Here is an 18,414-nt window from a genome sequence, read left to right on the forward strand (position 1 = left end):
AGGAGTCAAAAATGAAACAGCGCCCCCTCTATGCTGGAGGACTGACAGGCGCACAAGCTTTCAATAGAAAGGAGGTAACATTAAAGACAAATTCAGCTCCAGAATGCTTTCACAACCAAACTGTTTAATGTTATAAAAACAGAGAAGCAACATCCCATGATGACCTGGTACATGATCACAGCTTTAGATCAATACCAACATACTACTGAACCATTTTCACAACACATTATTGTAAAAATAAACATGTAACATCAATGAGGTCCCACACGTTCAGAGTAAAACATGAATATTACAACATATTCAACATTATGTTTCTTGGAAACTCCACACATCAAATCAAAATAAGGTATTATTGCTTACTGTTGGCACTTAATGTGGAAGGATGTTTACTGCGATGACTTCCTTTGTTCTTTCAGGTTAAAAAGTTATTGCAACACAGTTCGGACATAACAGCACATCAATGTAATGTAGAGTTAGAAATTCTAAAAAAACAAAGCTGGATGTTTCTCAGTTTTCCAGTAGAGAGCAATGCAGCAGAGGTGATGTCTTTAAAGGTCAACTGCAGTGTCTATGGCATCGTAGGAAAGCGAGCTTTAACACAGAACATCTAACAGGTACAAGTGCTGGCACTTACTCATAATTGGCAACAGATGAAAATTCTTTCATGTGGCTTCTACAAAGTTTGGTTGTCTTTCAGTTTAAAAAAGGATACTACAATTTGAGGTATCAGAGGTAAAGACAGCGTCGCTTTTGAGTTCCTAAATAAGCAGCAAGGTCCTACATTTCCCAGAATGCCCTCCAGTGGACGGATAATTGTTGACATAATCTCTATTTACAGATTCTGATAGAGAATCTGCACACATGGGTGGGGGTTCTGGAAATCTAGACTCAGTCCGAGATGCATTGGCCAATCACACGTCAGCAGGCTTTGCTGTATACAGATCAAACATTTGTTTTTGACAGCAACAAAAAAGGCTGAACTTTGTCCGTTCTGATGTCAAAACAGCTTCAATCAATGGCATTCTTATGAAGTTTTCCTTTCTGTGAAGAGTTATTGGCTCCAAGAGTACAGCTCAAGCATTTGAACTTGACTCACAAACCTGCTTCACACTGAAAAACAATCAGAGGTAACATTCCTTCACTACATGAAACATATCAGAAGAATTAACCGAAACCCATTCAATAAAACACAACATTAATACATTTTTCACTCTCTTAATCCAGGCGTAAACTGTGCGATTTAAAGCTGATTCAGATGAATTTTGAGTTACACAACAGCAGATTTCTGATGTACCTTCTGGGACTATAATAAAGGAACTAAATGAGAAGAACCAGCAGACCTCCAGGTGATATGGAATATTTGTTATTATGTTGCTGCTAGTTGTGTTTGCTGGCATTGTTTATGTGTGTGAGAGAGGCAAGAATGGTTTTGTCTCTGTTTGTAGGTTTTTGAAGCCTAAATGAGAAAATAAATATGACGTCAACCTCCCCGCTTTTAAGGAAACTTCTTTTACATTTGTCACAGCCCGTCCTCAAGTCACTCAAGTCATGGCCGATCATAAGACTGCATCGGGTTAGGATGTAAATACAGTCGCACAATAATTTGCACAGTGTAGGCCCAACTTTAAGGAGAGATCTGACAAAGCTTGACTTTTAATTCCCCTTAATTATGAGTAAATCACATTGAAATTGGCATCCTTTTCAGGCTTGTGCCACTAAAGTGAGTGTGAGATAAGCCGCTGTCTAACCTCGGACTGAGACTCAAAAGGTGAACCGTTCTACTCTAGATGTTCTGAAAAAGGAATGACGGTTTTTAAGTTGCATGGAATAGGAAATCTTGTCTGGAAGTCTTTCAAGGCTAACTGCTAACTCTACCGGGACTACAGAGAAGATTGCCAGTCGGTTGGACATTGTCAAGTAGTTTTATACGCAGATTTTCTGATAAAAATAGCCCAATCATTTTAGGATATAACCCCTGATGGCATCACTATGACACCAGCATGGTTATGTTTCTTGTACAGTCACAGCGGACATAACTGGTTTACATTCTTACTTTAAATCTTTAAAAGTGTAAATTTATAGAGTGGATGTCCCACATAATGATGTTCTTTTGCTGGTGTGCCAAACCTAAACTTGATCAAACCAGAGAGTTGCTGATATTCAAAAATACATGAATGTATGGCACCTAAACTACCTGCCCTTTTGTCCGTTTGCTCGTATTTACATTCACTCTGTGGAGTTTCCCTTTAAAATAGCCGATCTGCTGCTGCAGGACCTCCCTGTTAAAGCTCCGTCTTCCTGGGTCTGTGTATGATCTGGTTGTAGTTGTCTTTCCTTTTGGGTTTGTATGTGAGAAGATGGCTATACTCGGTGAGAAGCCTGTCCCAGTAGCAGGAAATATCCTGCATCTGCAGGTGGTCGAGGATGAATTCCATACCCCTGTGTGGAGCAGAAAGAAGATGTTACTTTCTTAAACAAATCCTTACCATAATCAATTTCTCTCTATTGCATATAATCTACCTTGTTGCAATCTCCTTTGCAATGGCGTCATTCTCTTTGACAAACTGTAGAAGCTCCCTGAGGAAACAGAACATGTTTAGCTCTTAATTAAAGGTGTGACTAACTCTAGTCAGGAGAAAACACGACTCTAGCTGTGTTACCTAACATCAGACAGATCCTGCTTCACTGGGATGTAGTGCACCCAAGGCTTCAGCTGGGGGTAGAAAAACTCCAGCCATTCATCCCCCACATGAAACACCAGGGACCCACAGAGGAAGAGATGTTTGAAGCGGAAGCTGGCAGCGACGCCTCGGAAGTTGAATAAATACCTGCAAAGACGTAAGAACTTTTAAAAGCACTGAAAAAGTGTTAAATAATCAAATAAGGATACTAGTGTCCTGAATTCATCTTACTTGTATTTGCAGTGATCGACCAGTGGGATTTCTTTAGCTGGAGGTCTTCCAAGAGTGTCCTATAGAAAAAATATCGCTAAGGTTTAATGAATAAAGAAGACGGATAAATACTTCTTCCTTTTAGAGTCAGTTTATAATAAACACAAGATGCTTGTGCTCTTTTGAAAGTATGGGCACTCAGGACAGAGATCCCTGTTTGAAATGATGTCTCTAAAGTTTCAAGAAGGCCTGAATCTATGCAGAAACCTGTAAACATAGATGGATGTGCACATTCTCAAAAAATGAAACCAAAGTCAAACAGTCAGAGTTACTCTGGTGACCATTCAACAGTCACAGAATTACTCGGATGACCACTCAGCAGTTACAGCTGCCCTGATGACCACTCAACAGTCACTCAACAGTTTTAGTAGTACACGTCTTACCTTCTCAGACTTCCAGGCCTGGTTCTTTGTGTACTCTGCATCCACCAGCTCTGGAGCCTCTCTGGACAGAAGAATCAGAGGATCGCGCTCTGGACTCGTTCTGTCAGCAAATACAAGATAGTAAGTAAGAAAGCAGCTCCAAATATACATATGAGGGGAATTTTAGGGTTGCAAAGGACACACTATTTTAAATTTAACTAAGGAGATGGATGAAGGATGACAAAAAAAAATCAATGCTGCTTTAAGGCGGCACTGATTAGACCGACCTGGAGCCTCTGAAGAATCCTTTGGACTCTTTCTTCTTCCATGGCCACTGTGCTGCAGACCTGGAACAACACATTATACAAATTAAACATATAAGATTACTTATTAATAGCTGCAGCAAGAATAAAAACAAGCTGATATATGATCTTACTTCTTAAGGTCATCCCTCATTAGGTCCCATCTTCCCAGTCCAGTGGGATATATCGGCCACACAGCAGGCCCACCCTCCCAAAATGTCCACGCTGGGTACATGATGTCCTGATAGTCAGCCGTCTACTTAATCATACACACAGAGAACAGTTACTGTTTTCAATAAACTAAACAGTCACGTATGCTTGAAAGTGTGCATACGTTAATTTTCAAGTCTAACCTTACTGAAAGAAAAGACGGGCAGCGTTGGCTGCACCCAGTGTGGAACTTGTGGGTAATCTCTGACATTGATCACCATCTCCATATCAGGTAATCTGTCGATCACCTCCAGGATGAAATGCTCAACCCCGCTGCACCTAAGAGGAAAATAAGTGGCATGAAAATGACTTTAGAGCTGATCAGAGTTTCTACTAAATTTTATCAGGTGTTTTTTTTTTTTTTCACTCACCTGGATGGAAACATACAGCTGTGCTCTCTGTACAACTTGTGTCCAATAATCTGGTAATGGGTGCCCACTCCCCTCTGAACAGTCGCTGCCATGAGATCCTCAGAGATTCTTCCTCTGAAGGGCTGCAGGTCCTGCTGTAAGACACTGAGGCAGACGTGGCATGCTTTAAGAGTCTAATTCAATGCAGCAGTGACCACTTTTTAAATTAGTGTGCAGAACTAGTTTGATAAGACTTTAAGGCAGAACTGGGTCTCAAAATCACACCGAACTTGCAGTGTACCCACCTTAGATGGCAGCTGCAGTTGACAGGGCTGCATGGAGAGTACCCTTTAACAGCAGCTGAGATCTTGTCTCGGTTTATCTTCCACTGTTTGCCTACAAGATAACAAAACATGTCACCAGACCATCAGGCTCCTAAAGTGTGCTGACGACACAACTCTACAGAGAGGGTGACGCTGCGATCTACATCTCTCCACCATTTGTACACCTCCAGGATACTGAGGTGTGCAGGTAAAACTGCAGCTGACCCCAGACATGGATGTTTCAAGGCCCTCCACTCTGGTAGGGTGCTGAGGTCCATCAGGACCAAAACCTCCTACCACAAGAACAGTTCTTTCCCCACTAGTGCCAGTCTCATGAACAGTATTCCAGCCTTCCCCTCCCCAGAACCAGTGGACAGAAAAATGCATGTTTATACAGACTTTATCTTATGTTTACAACTGCATACTGTGTGTAATACTCATTTAGAAAATTTCACTTTAACCCAATCACTGGTGAACCTGCACATCTCTACAGTCTCTCCTTCTTTTGCACATTTGTATATACTTTTGTAATGTTTATACTGTATTTAGTATTTTATTTTACTACTAGGATTTTATAAAACTATCTATTTAAGTTTCTAGCCTTTTATTATGTTTATCAGCCCTGTATTTTTTGTCACTTTTCAATATTATTCCTCCCTAAAATAAAAGATATTGTCATTTAAAACAAGTGGTAACATGAAGCATCAAAATGTTTGACAAGCCCAAAAGGGACATGCAATTTTGAACATTTTTAGCTTGTTTTTCTTAGTTTAACACGGGTAAAAATACCAAATAATCGTACTAATTAACCGATTAATCAGGATGTAGCCTCAAATCATTGTGTAATTGTAAGTTAGAAAGACTATGACATGTGTAACAAGCAGAGATGCACAAAAATAGACTTTAAATTTCCTGCACTTGCAAGTTTTTCCTTCATCTGTATTACACATCACTAGCTTTGAATGATGAGCATACTGTATCTGCTTGAGTGAATACTGCAGGGGCAGAGCATCTAACAATGCTAACTAGCATTAGCATGCCTGTTACAAGCCCCTGCCCAGCTTTGAACATGAATTAAAACAGCCCGTTTAATAATGCTGCATTAAACGAGGAAGTTTACCCGACATTATTTCAAACCTTCAAGTGAACAAACTTGGCTTAGTTCCGTTAGCTCGTATGCTAGTTAGTCAGCCGGTGTTACGGTTCAACTCGTGACAATGTTAATTCGAGACTAAAGCTGTCGTAGCTACAACTGACGTTAGAAACGTAAGCGTCCTCGCGAATGTCTATTTGTTTTAGTTTTCCACACCAAACACATTTGAAAACTGTATTTTGACAAGAGAGTTATCAATGAGGACCCTTCTTTAATTCCTAACGACGGTTTCTAACTTCGACAACGGCTGCGAAAGTCACAGGCTAGCACGGTGACGAGTTTTACCGTAACACCCATGAAGTGATGAATGACTTCGACACCAAAAGTTAACCCAAGTTAACTTTGATTGGTGCCGTCTTTGTATCGCTTTTAAACCGTTTTATAAGTCGTGTATATTAAAAAATGTTTTACCTGTTGCAGCAACCGAACAGACCCAATAAACCTGTAGTAATATTAAAAACCTCCACAGCCAAAAGCGCTCCATTTCTCTCTCTTTCCTCCAGCTTTGTCTGTAGAAACAAAGCGGCGATCTATTACTTCTGCCTGAATACCGCCATTACGGTAATGCGCATAAGAAATACCCATGTTACCGTAATGTTTAGAATACTGGCGAAAACTGGCTTTAAAGGGACAGTCCTCACTAAATCTCCCTGCTCACATTCACACTCACGCTCTGTCTCGATAAATAAATCAATTCTTCATTCACTTCACAGAATGAGATTCCATTTCCAATGCACAAAGCCAATTTTAGCTGTTTTTCTTGCTATGGATGAAGCCATTGCTGATTATAAGACTGATGAAATCCCCTCAGCTTCTCTGCTCTAATTTCAGAATTCGTTTCAAGGGCATGAATGAGCAGGATTGACCCGCAAATGGATTGTGGAGGTGAGAAATGGTGGAAAGAGAGAGGCTCCTCATGGGAGATATGAGGCTGTAATACTGAGTGACAGAGAGAGGAGGAGACAGAAAACAGGTGGAGAGGGAGAGTTATCAAAGGAGAGCAACAGAAAGAAGCCGAGAAAGAAAATAGTGATGAGATATTTGTTAAAGAGAGAAAATCTGATGCTGAATTTGAGTTAATCTTCTTTATGTTGTTCTGAAATTATTTCAATAACTTCATTCTGGCTGCAAAATTCCCCAGAACTAAGAAGAAATGCTGCACATCTGGCTCTCTCTTCTGTCAGGCCTTCACTTGGTTTTCCTTTGCACCGCCGAGGAAGGTCTCGAGTTCCCCAATTTTGATGGAAAGGACAGAGTTTTGGACATCAACGAGAGGAACTACAAGAAGGCTCTGAAGAGATACGACCTGCTGTGTTTGTTCTACCATGAGCCTGTGCCTGCAAACAAAGGCCTGCAGAAGAGGTTCCAGATGACGGAGCTGGTGCTGGAGGTAAGGAGGAAGTAGAACCATGGTGCTGATATGTTTTCCTTTATTATGGTTAATGGCAGAAGTTTGAGCATTGGAGCGCATGCAACCTGGATAAAACATGCCCTGTAATGCCCTTTGAAGGCAGGGTATGTTTCTACATTATACTACAGTCACTTGGGATCATACTGCTGGCACCAATTAGCTGGACCTCTGTATCAATAAAAGGGCAAAACATCCAAGGGGGTGAATACTTTTTATAGGCATTAGCATTTAGCATTAGCATACACTATTAACTTACAGCTGTGCAGCCTTACAGACCTGCTAGCATGGTCCTACAGGTTTGTCAACAATTAATCATTAATATTGAAAGCTTTATAGTCCCTTTCCCTCAACAAGTCAAGTAACTATTTCAACATCAGCTCTGTTTTCTTTTAACTCTCATTTCCCATGATAATGACCCCCTAATTTAAACTACTCCCGAATTAAGTCCCAGACGATTCATCGCTCATCAAAGACATGAAAAATGAGACATGGGGGAAATATTAGTTGTGATGTAGACATATCTGATGTCACTGATAACATAAAAATGTCTCAATAAGCCTCAGCTCAAACCCCCTCAGGTTAGCCCCACTGCCAACCTGTCAAAACAAGTCATGGGAGAGTCGAAGAAGAAGCGACTCCTCTGTATGTTAACTGTCTGTTTAACCACGCCATGTAAAGGAAGTTGAAGTTCAGAGCTGTCACATTATGATGGACAGAGTCAGTGTTTTACCTGAAACATTCAGGCAGTGATTTTAATCCCATTACATGCCGTCCTCCGTGGTTCTCGTACACTCTGGGATTGTTTCTAGGTCGTTCTGTTAATTATAGCATGCTCCCAAAACTCTCTGGCTCTGAACCAGAAATAAATCAATGTGCTCCTGCATCCTTTTCCTTCTTGTTTCTTTTGTCAAAATCCACCAACTTCTTATCAGTTCTGCATTCCTGATGCGTCTCATTCACAGTCTGAAAGCAGATGCAGATGCATCCAGTCAAAATGAGGAATGAAACGCAGATACTCCTAAATCTGTTGTACTTCCTCAAGAATTGAAAAGCTACCAGTCCTGACTCACAGCCGACAAGAGCCTCCACAGGGGGGCTTGTAAGTGTGCACAGAAGTGGAGTGAAAAGATGTATTGATGAAGACAGCAGCAGCTGTGGATGCCAGCACAAATACACAACGTAGAAGTGGAAGCTGTTGGAGTTGGTAAACCCATGGAGGCTTCACTGAGCAGCATGGATTTCAGGGAATTTTGACTTCCAGTAACCAAATCCAGAAGGATCCTGCTTCTTTTCCAAAACAAACTCCTTAAATAGAGCAGCAATATGTAATCTTTACCCTGTATCTGTTTAATTGGGTTAAATAAATAGCCACAAAACAAGTGAGTGCTGTTAGCTATTATGAATCATTATTGTCCCATTAAGCTGCCTAGCAGTAAAATACCAAACTGACGATACAATAAATCAAAATCTGCCTGCTGATTATACTGTTTGAAAGTACAGTGGAGGGTAAAGACATTGCATTTATGTGTTCACATGCTTAATTTAAAAAAATGTTCTGTATAAAAGACAAACATTTAGCTGCAAGGACGATTCTTTGAAGAAGCCGTTGCTCCTAAAAAGCAACAATATACTACAATGTCACTTTACCTCATGATATGCAAGGCTGCAGTGACCTTTAACCTTCAAAATCTGATGTTAACCCTCAAGTCCTGGTGTAAGTTTGTGCCAAATTTGGTAGAAATTCCTCAGGTCATTCTTGACATGTTGTGCTCACAAGATTTGAGATCACACTGATCTGTTTCGTCTAAAATAAAACTAGTTCATCCTTGACTCACTGTTGACATTTGTATAAAGTTAAACTAGCTCCTCAGAGTTTGCATGTAAGAGATGAACATGAGAATAATAGTACGGTGGCCTGGAAGTGCAATTCAAAACTACAAAGTCTGAACATTTTTACAAAGCTTGAAAAATTTACATTAATCAAAAATGTTTAAATTAAAAACACAACTGAAAGAAAAAAAAAAACATTTACAAAAATAATTTTTAAAAAGTCAAATACAAAATCACATCGTCTGAAACACTTTGTAGAACTTGAAACTTGGGTCACTTCAAGCATTTGATATATTCAGACACCGCTTGAAGTTTGTTTCAGATGTTTCAGAAGTTCTCTCCAACTTGTTGATTTGTAGAAATTAGTGTTTTGTACATTTGTTGCATCTTTTGTTTAAATGTCTTTGTTAAAAGTCTTTGATATTGTTGATTTGTTTTGTTAAATGTTAATTTAAGTCTTTTATGACAGTGTTTTTTTTTTATTTTAAGTTTGTTTCATGAAATCACAAGAAAAAAAAATGTTAAAGGTGTTTGTTTCAGACATTTGATTTTCTAAATGTAAATTTGTTGAGTCCTTAGTAAAAGTTTTTAAATTTTTACATTTATTTACTTAATGAAATGTAAAAATGCTTGTTTCAGAGTTCGTAATTTAGTGCTTGACTTTAAGAGAATTTGCTTTGTAAAATGCAAATTTATGAAGTCTTTTGTAAAAGTGTTCTCAAAATTTAAATTGTGTCATGAAATGACAAAATGTTTTTGTTGGGTGTTTCTTGTTCTGTAAATTTTTATTTTTTATGAAAATGTGCTTATTCCTTTGTAAAAGTGTTTTTTTAATATATATTTTTTATAAAATGAAAAAAGTGTTTCAGAGTTTTAATTCTGTATTGGACCTTTTGACAGTTTGATTTGTAAAATGAAAATCTTTTGTGTTTTTCAAATTTTAAATTGTGTCGTGAAATAACAAAATGTTTTTTTTTAGTGTTTCATGTTTAGTCGATTTGTTATGTAAAATGTTAATTTATTGAGTCCTTGTAAAAGGTTTTTTTTTTTAACTTCCAAATTCATTTCATGAAATGTTATAAAGTCTTTTGGTTAATGTCAATTTGATTCAAGCTTTGTAAACGTGTTTCATTAGCTTGTATTTTATTTTATACAACCAACAAATTTAGCTAAGCTATTCAAGAGACTTTAAACACAACGGCTGTACAAGCAGCTCTGCAAGACTGTTATTACACATAGTTAAGATGAATTATTTAATCTTAATTATTCTAGTGTCTGTTAGCATGTTAAAACTAGCACTTAGCTTAAAGCTGAGCTGAGGATAATATGTCAGATGAAAGCCAGTGGTTAGCCAAAGCAGCTACATATTGGACAAGTCGTCCCATTTAAAAGCCTGAGATTACTGATGATGATCTATTGTGCATCCACTGTGCATACTGTGCATGCATTAAAGATTATTTAATGACCGGTCTAACTCAGTATTTAAGGTTTCTGTCTTATTTGTCTGGCCCAGCTCACAGCTCAGGTCCTGGAGAACAAAGACATCGGCTTTGGGATGGTGGATTCCCAGAAGGACGCCAAAGTAGCCAAAAAACTGGGTATGACTCACATGTCTGCTAGATGCTAACATCTGCTTCAATCTGCATCTAAGTTAAATTTTGCTTTGATCTCAGATGAGTTTTTATTTCGCTTTCTTCTTGTTATAAAGTAATTCCTGAAGTGTCCTTGCAGCTGTTCTCTCAATGTTAAGCCTTCAGATTAGCATTCACAAAGTCATATTTTGTACCCCTGCTGGTTAATTAGGTCTGGAGGAGGTGGGCAGCTTGTACGTCTTCAAGGACGACAGAGTCATCGAGTTTGATGGGGAGCTCTCCTCAGACACACTGGTGGAGTTTCTCTTGGATGTGAGTGGACAATTAGAGCTTTGTTATAAATAGATGTAAGAATATATCTGATTATAAGCCCAAGCATGAGGCAAGCTCCTTGCAAAGCCAATAGGTTTCCAGTATCTGTCCTCAGGCAGATCCTTTGCAAAGCTACAATCTGAAATGTTTGTGCCTAGTCTTAGACTTGACTAATCAGCATTTTATGACGAGTGAGGCAGTAGCTATAGGCGGGGTTTAGTTCTACTGCAAACTAGTAAAAAACAGCTGCTACCAGGTAAGAAATTAGTGATTCAGACTTGTAGGAGCATGATTCGTCACTCCACAGAACATGTTTTCACTTCTCAGTCCAGTGTCTGAGTGCTTTTCACCACTCCATCTGATGCTTTATGTTTAGCTGCATGTCAGTTCATCATGGTAGTGATTTAGCCATGTTGTACTGCCCCCTAGGTGCTGGAGGACCCAGTGGAGATCATCAACAACGCCATGGAACTACGTGCCTTTGAGAGGATGGAGGAAGACATTCGCCTCATTGGCTACTTCAAAGGAGAAGATATTTGTCAGTTTACCTCCACATTCCTGTGTTACGTTCTTCATAAATGCATTCAGATTAGCATGAAAAATGTTTAAGGCTGTCTCTTTGATCCCTTAAGTTGCCAAGCTTCGTTCCCTAGGCATTAATGGGATAAAGGCTAATGGAGCTACTGTACGACACAGTTAAAAGGGAAACCTGATCCCAGACTGTGGCGCTCACATTGTCTCATGAGAGCCTTTAAATATAGCCTCTATTTCTCTGTATAATGGGTCAAACTGCAATTATAGTTCTTCTTTAAGAGGGAGACAGGAACGATGCTATCTGGTCTGATATGGCAGAAGCGTGAAGTTTCATTATGGAGCTTATTTCTGTCCACAGATAGGTTTGTGCTCCGGCTGTGACCTTGTTGGGAGCAGAGCAGGAGCGGGTTACTAGTGTATAAAACTGTATTGTTACTTTGGAGAGGAACATAAAATGTAATGAAGTGAGGGACTGCTTTATAGAAAAATGAGCTCAGAATTTTAATTATAGTCTTCACTTTAAATCCATTTTACTCTCTCATCTGCAGGTGTTTTCATTCATCTTTTCTCTCTCTGTCACTCATTTTTCAGACTACAAAGCCTTTCAGGAGGCCTCGGAACGTTTTCAACCTTACATCAAGTTCTTTGCTACGTTTGATAAATCTGTAAGTCTGAAATAGTGCAAACAAAGACTCAAACGTAGAGCAATAATCAGATTGTTTTTGTACTCGTTTAACAGAAGGTGAGGAAGTTAAAGCTGTTAAGCTTATTATACCCTTATACTGAATGTATAGATCTACACACGTGGACAAAATTGTTGGTACGCCTCTGTTAATGAAAGAAAAACCCACAATGGTCACAGAAATAACTTGAATCTGACAAAAGTGATAATAAATAAAAATTCAATGAAAATTAACCAATGAAAATCAGACATTGCTTTTGAACTGTGGTTCAACAGAATTATTTTAAAAAACAAACTCATGAAACAGGCCTGGACAAAAATGATGGTACCCTTAACTTAATATTTTGTTGCACAACCTTTTGAGGCAATCACGGCGATTAAACGATTTCTGTAACTTTCAATGAGACTTCTGCACCTCTCAGCAGGTATTTTGGCCCACTCCTCATGAGCAAACTGCTCCAGTTGTCTCAGGTTTGAAGGGTGTCTGCTCCAGATGCCATGTTTCAGCTCCTTCCACAGATGTTCAATAGGATTTAGATCAGGGCTCATAGAAGGCCACTTTAGAATAGTCCAATATTTTGCTCTTAGCCATTCTTGGGTGTTTTTAGCTGTGTGTTTTGCGTCATTATCCTGTTGGAAGACCCATGACCTGCGACTGAGACCAAGCTTTCTGACACTGGGCAGCACATTTCTCTCTAGAATACCTTGATAGGCTTGAGATTTCATTGTATCCTGCACAGATTCAAGAAACCCTGTGCCAGATGCAGCAAAGTAGCCCCAGAACATAAGAGAGCCTCCTCCATGTTTCACAGTAGGGACAGTGTTCTTTTCTGGGTATGCTTCATTTTTGCGTCTGTGAACAAAGAGCTGATGTGCCTTGCCAAAAAGTTCCAGTTTTGTCTGGTCTGTCCATAGGACATTCCCCCAGAAGCTTTGTGGCTTGTCAACATGCAGTTTGGCAAATTCCAGTCTCGCTTTTTTATGATTTGTATTCATCAGTGGTGTCCTCCTTGGTCGTCTCCCATGAAGTCCACTTTGGCTCAAACAACGACAGATGGTGCGATCTGACACTGATGTACCTTGACCTTGGAGTTCACCTTTAATGTCTTTGGAGGTTGTTCTGGGCTCTTTTGTTACCATTCGTATTAGCCGTCTCTTCGATTTGTCATCAATTTTCCTCCTGCAGCCACGTCCAGGGAGGTTGGCTTCAGTCCCGTGGACCTTAAATTTCTGAATAATATGTGCAACTGTAGTCACAGGAACATCAAGCTGCTTGGAGATGGTCTCTAGCCTTTACCTTTAACATGCTTGTCTATCATTTTCTTTCTAATCTCGTGAGACAACTCTCTCCTTTGCTTCCTCTGGTCCATGTTTAGTGTGGTACACACCATGTCACCAAACAGCACAGTGACTACTTGTCACCCTTTAAATAGGCCGACTGACTGATTACAAGTTTGTAGACACCTGTGATGCTAATAAGAGGACACACCTTGGTTGAACATTTCCCTATGGTCACATTATTTTCAATCTTTTCTAGGGGTACCATCATTTTTGTCCAGGCCTGTTTCATGAGTTTGTTTTTTAAAATAATTCTGTTGAACCACAGTTCAAAAGCAATGTCTGATTTTCATTGGTTAATTTTCATTGAGTTTTTATTTATTATCACTTTTGTCAGATTCAAGTTATTTCTGTGACCATTGTGGGTTTTTCTTTCATTAACAGAGGGGTACCCACAATTTTGTCCACATGTGTGTAAGACTGGAGCTTTAGAGGTGGAATAAATTACCTTTGTTTTGCTTTGACAGAACTAGGTCTTGTTTCAAGTTTTTGAGCTTGGCAGACCACACATCTCTGATTTTCAATTCAACTTTATTCATAAACAGAGTCGGACGATTACATTTATGAAGTAATCAGACTGCAAACATCACAGAAAAGGGAACATTTCATAAATAAAACATAGATAAAGATCAGAGATCTAAGCCAGGTTTAAATTATGTATAGACCCGTTTGAGGCGTAGATACACCAACAGCTTTCGCTAAAGCTAACATAGCTATGTAGCTACATATTTAATGGCACTACATAAGACAAGTTAGCTTAAACAAACACAGTTTAAGCTTACATAGGAACACAGATAATGTACCTACCTGCTATGGGAGTTAAGCTTCAGCTACATTAGCTACGTAGCTCTGTTAGCTTTTTTAATGTGAGCTTTGGCAAACATAACTGAAACTACCTTAGCTATGCAGATAGGTAGCTTAAGTAGCTGCTTTGAGATTAGCTTTAACTACATATGCTAGGTAGCACAATTATCTACTTAGTTTAAGCAGCCAACAGCTACATAAGCTAAACTTGATGCATCGAGAATTTTTTTCATGGAGGATGAGCTTTTTTTAACTTTGCTTTATTTAAAATTTTATAATCAGGTTTTTAAATTTTGGTTACCCTAACCCAGGGGTGTCCAAACTATGGCCCGTGGCCTAATTTTGAATGGCCCACATTTAAACATTTGGAATGTGTTTGACTACATTGCAGTTTCAGCACAAGGCAGTGCTACCCTGCTAACTTTGTAAACAAACATTTTTACCTCCACCAAGGAGGTTATGTGATCGGGTGGGTTGGTTCGTTTGTTCGTTCGTTTTTTAGCAACATAACTCAAAAAGTCATGGATGGATTTTCATGTAATTTTCAGGAAATGTCAGAAATGGCATGAGGAAGAACTGATTAGATTTTGGGACTGATCCGGATTACCATCTGGATCTAGGAATTTTATTAAAGGATTCTATATTATTGGGTGATAGCGCTAATGGCAGAGGTCTGCACTGTTACCACTTTACACCAGGAGATGGCTGACATAAGTAACTTCAATCCTAGCAGCATTTTGGGTGTGTTTCTATTCAAAGTTTTGGAGTTTCTAGAGTTTCAAAGACACACGCCTGGTGGAGGAGACGAGTTGGAGCGTAACAGAGAGAAAGACAGCGAATTGTAGCAAGAATACTCACAATGCTGGGAGGAATAGAGGAATATTCACTCTCTGCCATGACTTTCAGTCATCCAGTGAGACCATGGGTGCTTCTGCCATGACAGTCCACATGTAGCAAGGCCAATGCTTTGCCTCACTGTGTCTCCACCCCACCGGGGAGGGAGTAATCGGTGAATTAGATTTTGGGAGTGATCCGGATCACCATCTGGATCCAGGAATGTTTTTCAAGGATCCTCAATATTGGGAGATAGGGCTAATGGCGGAAGTCTGCGCTCTCCGAGTGCTCTTCTAGTTAAAAATGTACTGATGTGTTTTAGACAGGGTTGACCTGCAACAGGCTTGCAGGTCAACACTGTTGCAAGTCTTAATGTTAAGCTGAGCTTAGCTTGGATTGCAGTCTAATATTTGATATTTGGACCTAAGAAAACTGTTCAATTGTTTAGCGATAGCCTAACTGGAGCTAACCTGGCAGGTTAAGCTTTTTTTTTTAGTTGCAACCATGCTATTTTCAGTTTAAACACACAAGAGAAGTTGAGAACCATGCCAGTTTAGGGCGGTGTTTTGTACACATAAAATGCTTTGACTGGATGGGATTTTTTACTTTTACTTTTCCAACTCTCTGCTTATTCTCTAATAAACAAACACCGCAGTGAGCTCAAAATACTAATTTTAGCTAACTCCCTGTGTGTTGTGTGCTATAGGTGGCCAAACATCTCTCCCTCAAGATGAATGAGGTGAACTTTTATGAGCCCTTCATGGAGGAGCCGGCCATCCTGCCTGGCAGACCTCTGTCGGAGATGGACATCGTTGAGTTTGTCAACCAACACAGGAGGTTGATTAAGAGCTCATCTTTTTATCGCTTCTTTCAACACTGTAAAAAAAATGTTGAAAACTCTATTAAATTTTTATTCAAACAGGGCAACTTTGAGGAAGCTTCGGGCTGAAAACATGTTTGAAACATGGGTAAGTGGTTGTTCAAATTTTAAGTTAGCCAACACAGTTTAAATCACTTTAGCATTGCTAAAGATCATTTTAAGCTAGTTTCAGGTGCGCTGTCCCTTTTTAATTTCTAGGAGGATGATATGGATGGAATACATATTGTTGCATTTGCAGAGGAAGAGGATCCAGGTTTGTGTCTGTTTTTAAAGTTTCACTGTACCAAGTTGGACATTTTCTGAAAGCTAGCTTAGGTTTTTCTATTCGGTCTTTCTAGACGGCTACGAGTTCCTAGAGATCCTGAAAGATGTGGCCAGGGACAACACCAACAACCCAGAGCTGAGCATCGTTTGGATCGACCCTGATGACTTCCCTCTGGTTCTACATTTTCGTTAGCTTAACATTTTTAACAAACTTCAAACAGGACTGTTCTAAGCTATGCTAACGTGTCTATCTCATCTTTACAGCTGACTACATACTGGGAGAAAACCTTCAAGTTGGACTTGTTCAGACCTCAGATTGGTGTGGTCAACGTCACAGATGTAAGTCACGGTTCTTATCTAAGACTACACAGTGTTTACACCCTTACCTTGACGTTTTCAATGCTCTGTGACCTAGGCGGACAGTGTTTGGTTGGACATGTCCAACGATGAGGATCTGCCCACTGCAGAGGAGCTGGAGGACTGGATAGAAGACGTTCTGTCCGGGAGGGTGAACACGGAGGATGATGACGAGTCTGGGGATGACCAGGACAACCCTGACAGCTACATCACAGAGGACAGCTACGAAAGTCATGACCCGGAGAAGGAGGAGGATAGTGATGACTAAACTGAAAGGCTGCTGTCGGTAGTTCAGACCTGGGTAGAAATAATGAAATGCTCTGGCTGGGCACAAAAGAGCAGATAAATACAAATTTAACCATTTCTCCTAAATCATTTAAAATGATTTAATTGAGAAGAAAAAGTTAAGCATCTTTACAATTTAAAAATTCAGTAGTCGGTTGACTGACACCAAAGTAGCTATGAGGATAAAACAACTGACCGTCATGGCTACATCTGGTTTAGTTTTAAATGTTAGCATAGTGCACAAACCTTTCATTTTCTGCACTCATCAACAACAATGACACCAAAATTTAAAGTTTTGTTGTAACACGTGTTAGCTAAATATCCACTCACATATTTGGTTATTTAAGATAGTACAACTGTAAACACGACACACACACACATCTCCATCAATGCTGCTAACACTCGTCAAAGGTAAAATTAGCTTTCACTCTTCATTATTTGAATATCGGACAGTAAAAGAAAAACAAAGTAGTGATGTGTCATTTACTGATGAACTACAATATTTATATTCCTTTTTGCTAGTTTTTGGTCTCAATAATCTCTTGTAAAAGATGCTCACATTTTTAGTTAGTAAATTCTTCCAAGTGTTCACTGGCTAGCTTTGACTGTATGCTATTTGGTGCTAACTTGCTAGTGTACACTGGATTTTATGAGCCGTTTGCTGAATTATTATTAGCACTTTATTTTGGCGGGCCCTAATTACCAAGGGATTTTATAGTACAATGTTACAATGTCATTTAGCAGATCCAAAGCGACTTGCAGGTAGGCAGGTGTTCCAGGGGTTAAGGACCTTGCCCAAGGGTCCAGACTGGATATTTATTCTGTGCTGAGTGGGAGTCAAACCATCGATATCCCAGACCAAAGTCAGTGGTGTAACCCACTGAGCCATCCACATAGTAATATGTGTAATTATGTAGTAATTTCTCAAGAATAGGGTGGTCATAACCTGGTTATAAGTTGGCATTTTACAAAGTAGTAATTCGTAAATAGTAAGAAAGAATTTGCCTAGTAATAATTTATTATCAAGGAGGTCTATGTAACATTGTGGCAATTCTCTGCCACAATGTTCTCAATTAGGTGGTGTTTTACCCCAATCCTTATAATATTGTGACAGTCCTCTGGTAATTAGGTGCTGTTTTACTTTAAACATAACCCTCTAACCCTAACCCTTTTCCCAACCCTAGTATTCAGCAATTCTCTGGTAATTAGGTGCTATTTTACCCCAAATCTCTAACCCTAAACCTCATAATATTGTGGAAATTCTCTCGTGATTAGGTGGTATTTTACACTAAACCTAACCCTCTAACCCCAGCCCTGACCCTCGCAATATTGTGGCAATTCTCTGGTGATTAGGTGTTTTGTTACCCTTTATCTAACCATCTGACCATAACCTTACCCTCATAATATTGTGGAAAATATCTAGTGATTAGGAAGTATTTTACTCACCTTAACCATCTAACCCTAGGCCTTACTCTAACCCTTGTAATAATGTGGCAGTTCTCTGGTATTTAGTTTTTTTTTTTACCCCAACCCTCTTACCCTAACCTTCTTAATATTGAGAAAATGCTCTGGTAACTAGAGAGTATTTTAACCTAAACCTTACCCTCTTACCCTAGGCCTTACTCTAAACCTCATAATAA

The 18,414-nt window shown here is 39.4% G+C and overlaps 2 protein-coding genes across 2 annotated transcripts; one reads left to right on the plus strand and one right to left on the minus strand.

The window, feature by feature from the left end:
* Window positions 1-104: 104 nt before the first annotated feature.
* poglut1 (protein O-glucosyltransferase 1) lies at window positions 105-6,173 on the minus strand. Its single transcript, XM_041782341.1, has 11 exons — window positions 6,063-6,173; window positions 4,481-4,571; window positions 4,197-4,340; window positions 3,969-4,104; window positions 3,750-3,871; window positions 3,601-3,660; window positions 3,335-3,434; window positions 2,913-2,971; window positions 2,661-2,828; window positions 2,521-2,577; window positions 105-2,439 (listed from the first exon to the last, which is right to left on the minus strand). Exons 1-11 carry the CDS (start codon window positions 6,133-6,135, stop codon window positions 2,283-2,285), a joined length of 1,167 nt encoding a protein of 388 aa, XP_041638275.1. The 5' UTR covers window positions 6,136-6,173; the 3' UTR covers window positions 105-2,282.
* A 629-nt stretch (window positions 6,174-6,802) lies between these two features.
* On the plus strand, window positions 6,803-16,825 carry LOC121506378 (calsequestrin-2-like). The gene is made up of 11 exons (XM_041782165.1): window positions 6,803-7,041; window positions 10,406-10,490; window positions 10,696-10,796; window positions 11,226-11,334; window positions 11,922-11,995; window positions 15,695-15,825; window positions 15,911-15,956; window positions 16,067-16,121; window positions 16,207-16,307; window positions 16,397-16,471; window positions 16,548-16,825. Exons 1-11 carry the CDS (start codon window positions 6,805-6,807, stop codon window positions 16,755-16,757), a joined length of 1,224 nt encoding a protein of 407 aa, XP_041638099.1. The 5' UTR covers window positions 6,803-6,804; the 3' UTR covers window positions 16,758-16,825.
* The last annotated feature ends 1,589 nt before the right edge of the window (window positions 16,826-18,414 follow it).

Source organism: Cheilinus undulatus, linkage group 24, assembly GCF_018320785.1.
Source record: "Cheilinus undulatus linkage group 24, ASM1832078v1, whole genome shotgun sequence".
Lineage (NCBI taxonomy): Eukaryota > Metazoa > Chordata > Actinopteri > Labriformes > Labridae > Cheilinus > Cheilinus undulatus.

Bases quoted from the DNA above. Each gene is read 5' to 3' on its own strand.
- poglut1 (XM_041782341.1), bottom strand. From the start codon at position 6,135: ATGGAGCGCTTTTGGCTGTGGAGGTTTTTAATATTACTACAGGTTTAT. The intron at 4,105-4,196 runs GTGAGTGAAAAA...TTTTCCTCTTAG, and splicing joins AGCTGTATGTTTCCATCCAG to GTGCAGCGGGGTTGAGCATT. The intron at 3,435-3,600 runs GTCGGTCTAATC...ATTTGCTGACAG, and splicing joins GGATTCTTCAGAGGCTCCAG to AACGAGTCCAGAGCGCGATC.
- LOC121506378 (XM_041782165.1), top strand. From the start codon at position 6,805: ATGCTGCACATCTGGCTCTCTCTTCTGTCAGGCCTTCACTTGGTTTTC. The intron at 7,042-10,405 runs GTAAGGAGGAAG...TGTCTGGCCCAG, and splicing joins TGACGGAGCTGGTGCTGGAG to CTCACAGCTCAGGTCCTGGA. The intron at 11,335-11,921 runs GTCAGTTTACCT...CTCATTTTTCAG, and splicing joins CTTCAAAGGAGAAGATATTT to ACTACAAAGCCTTTCAGGAG.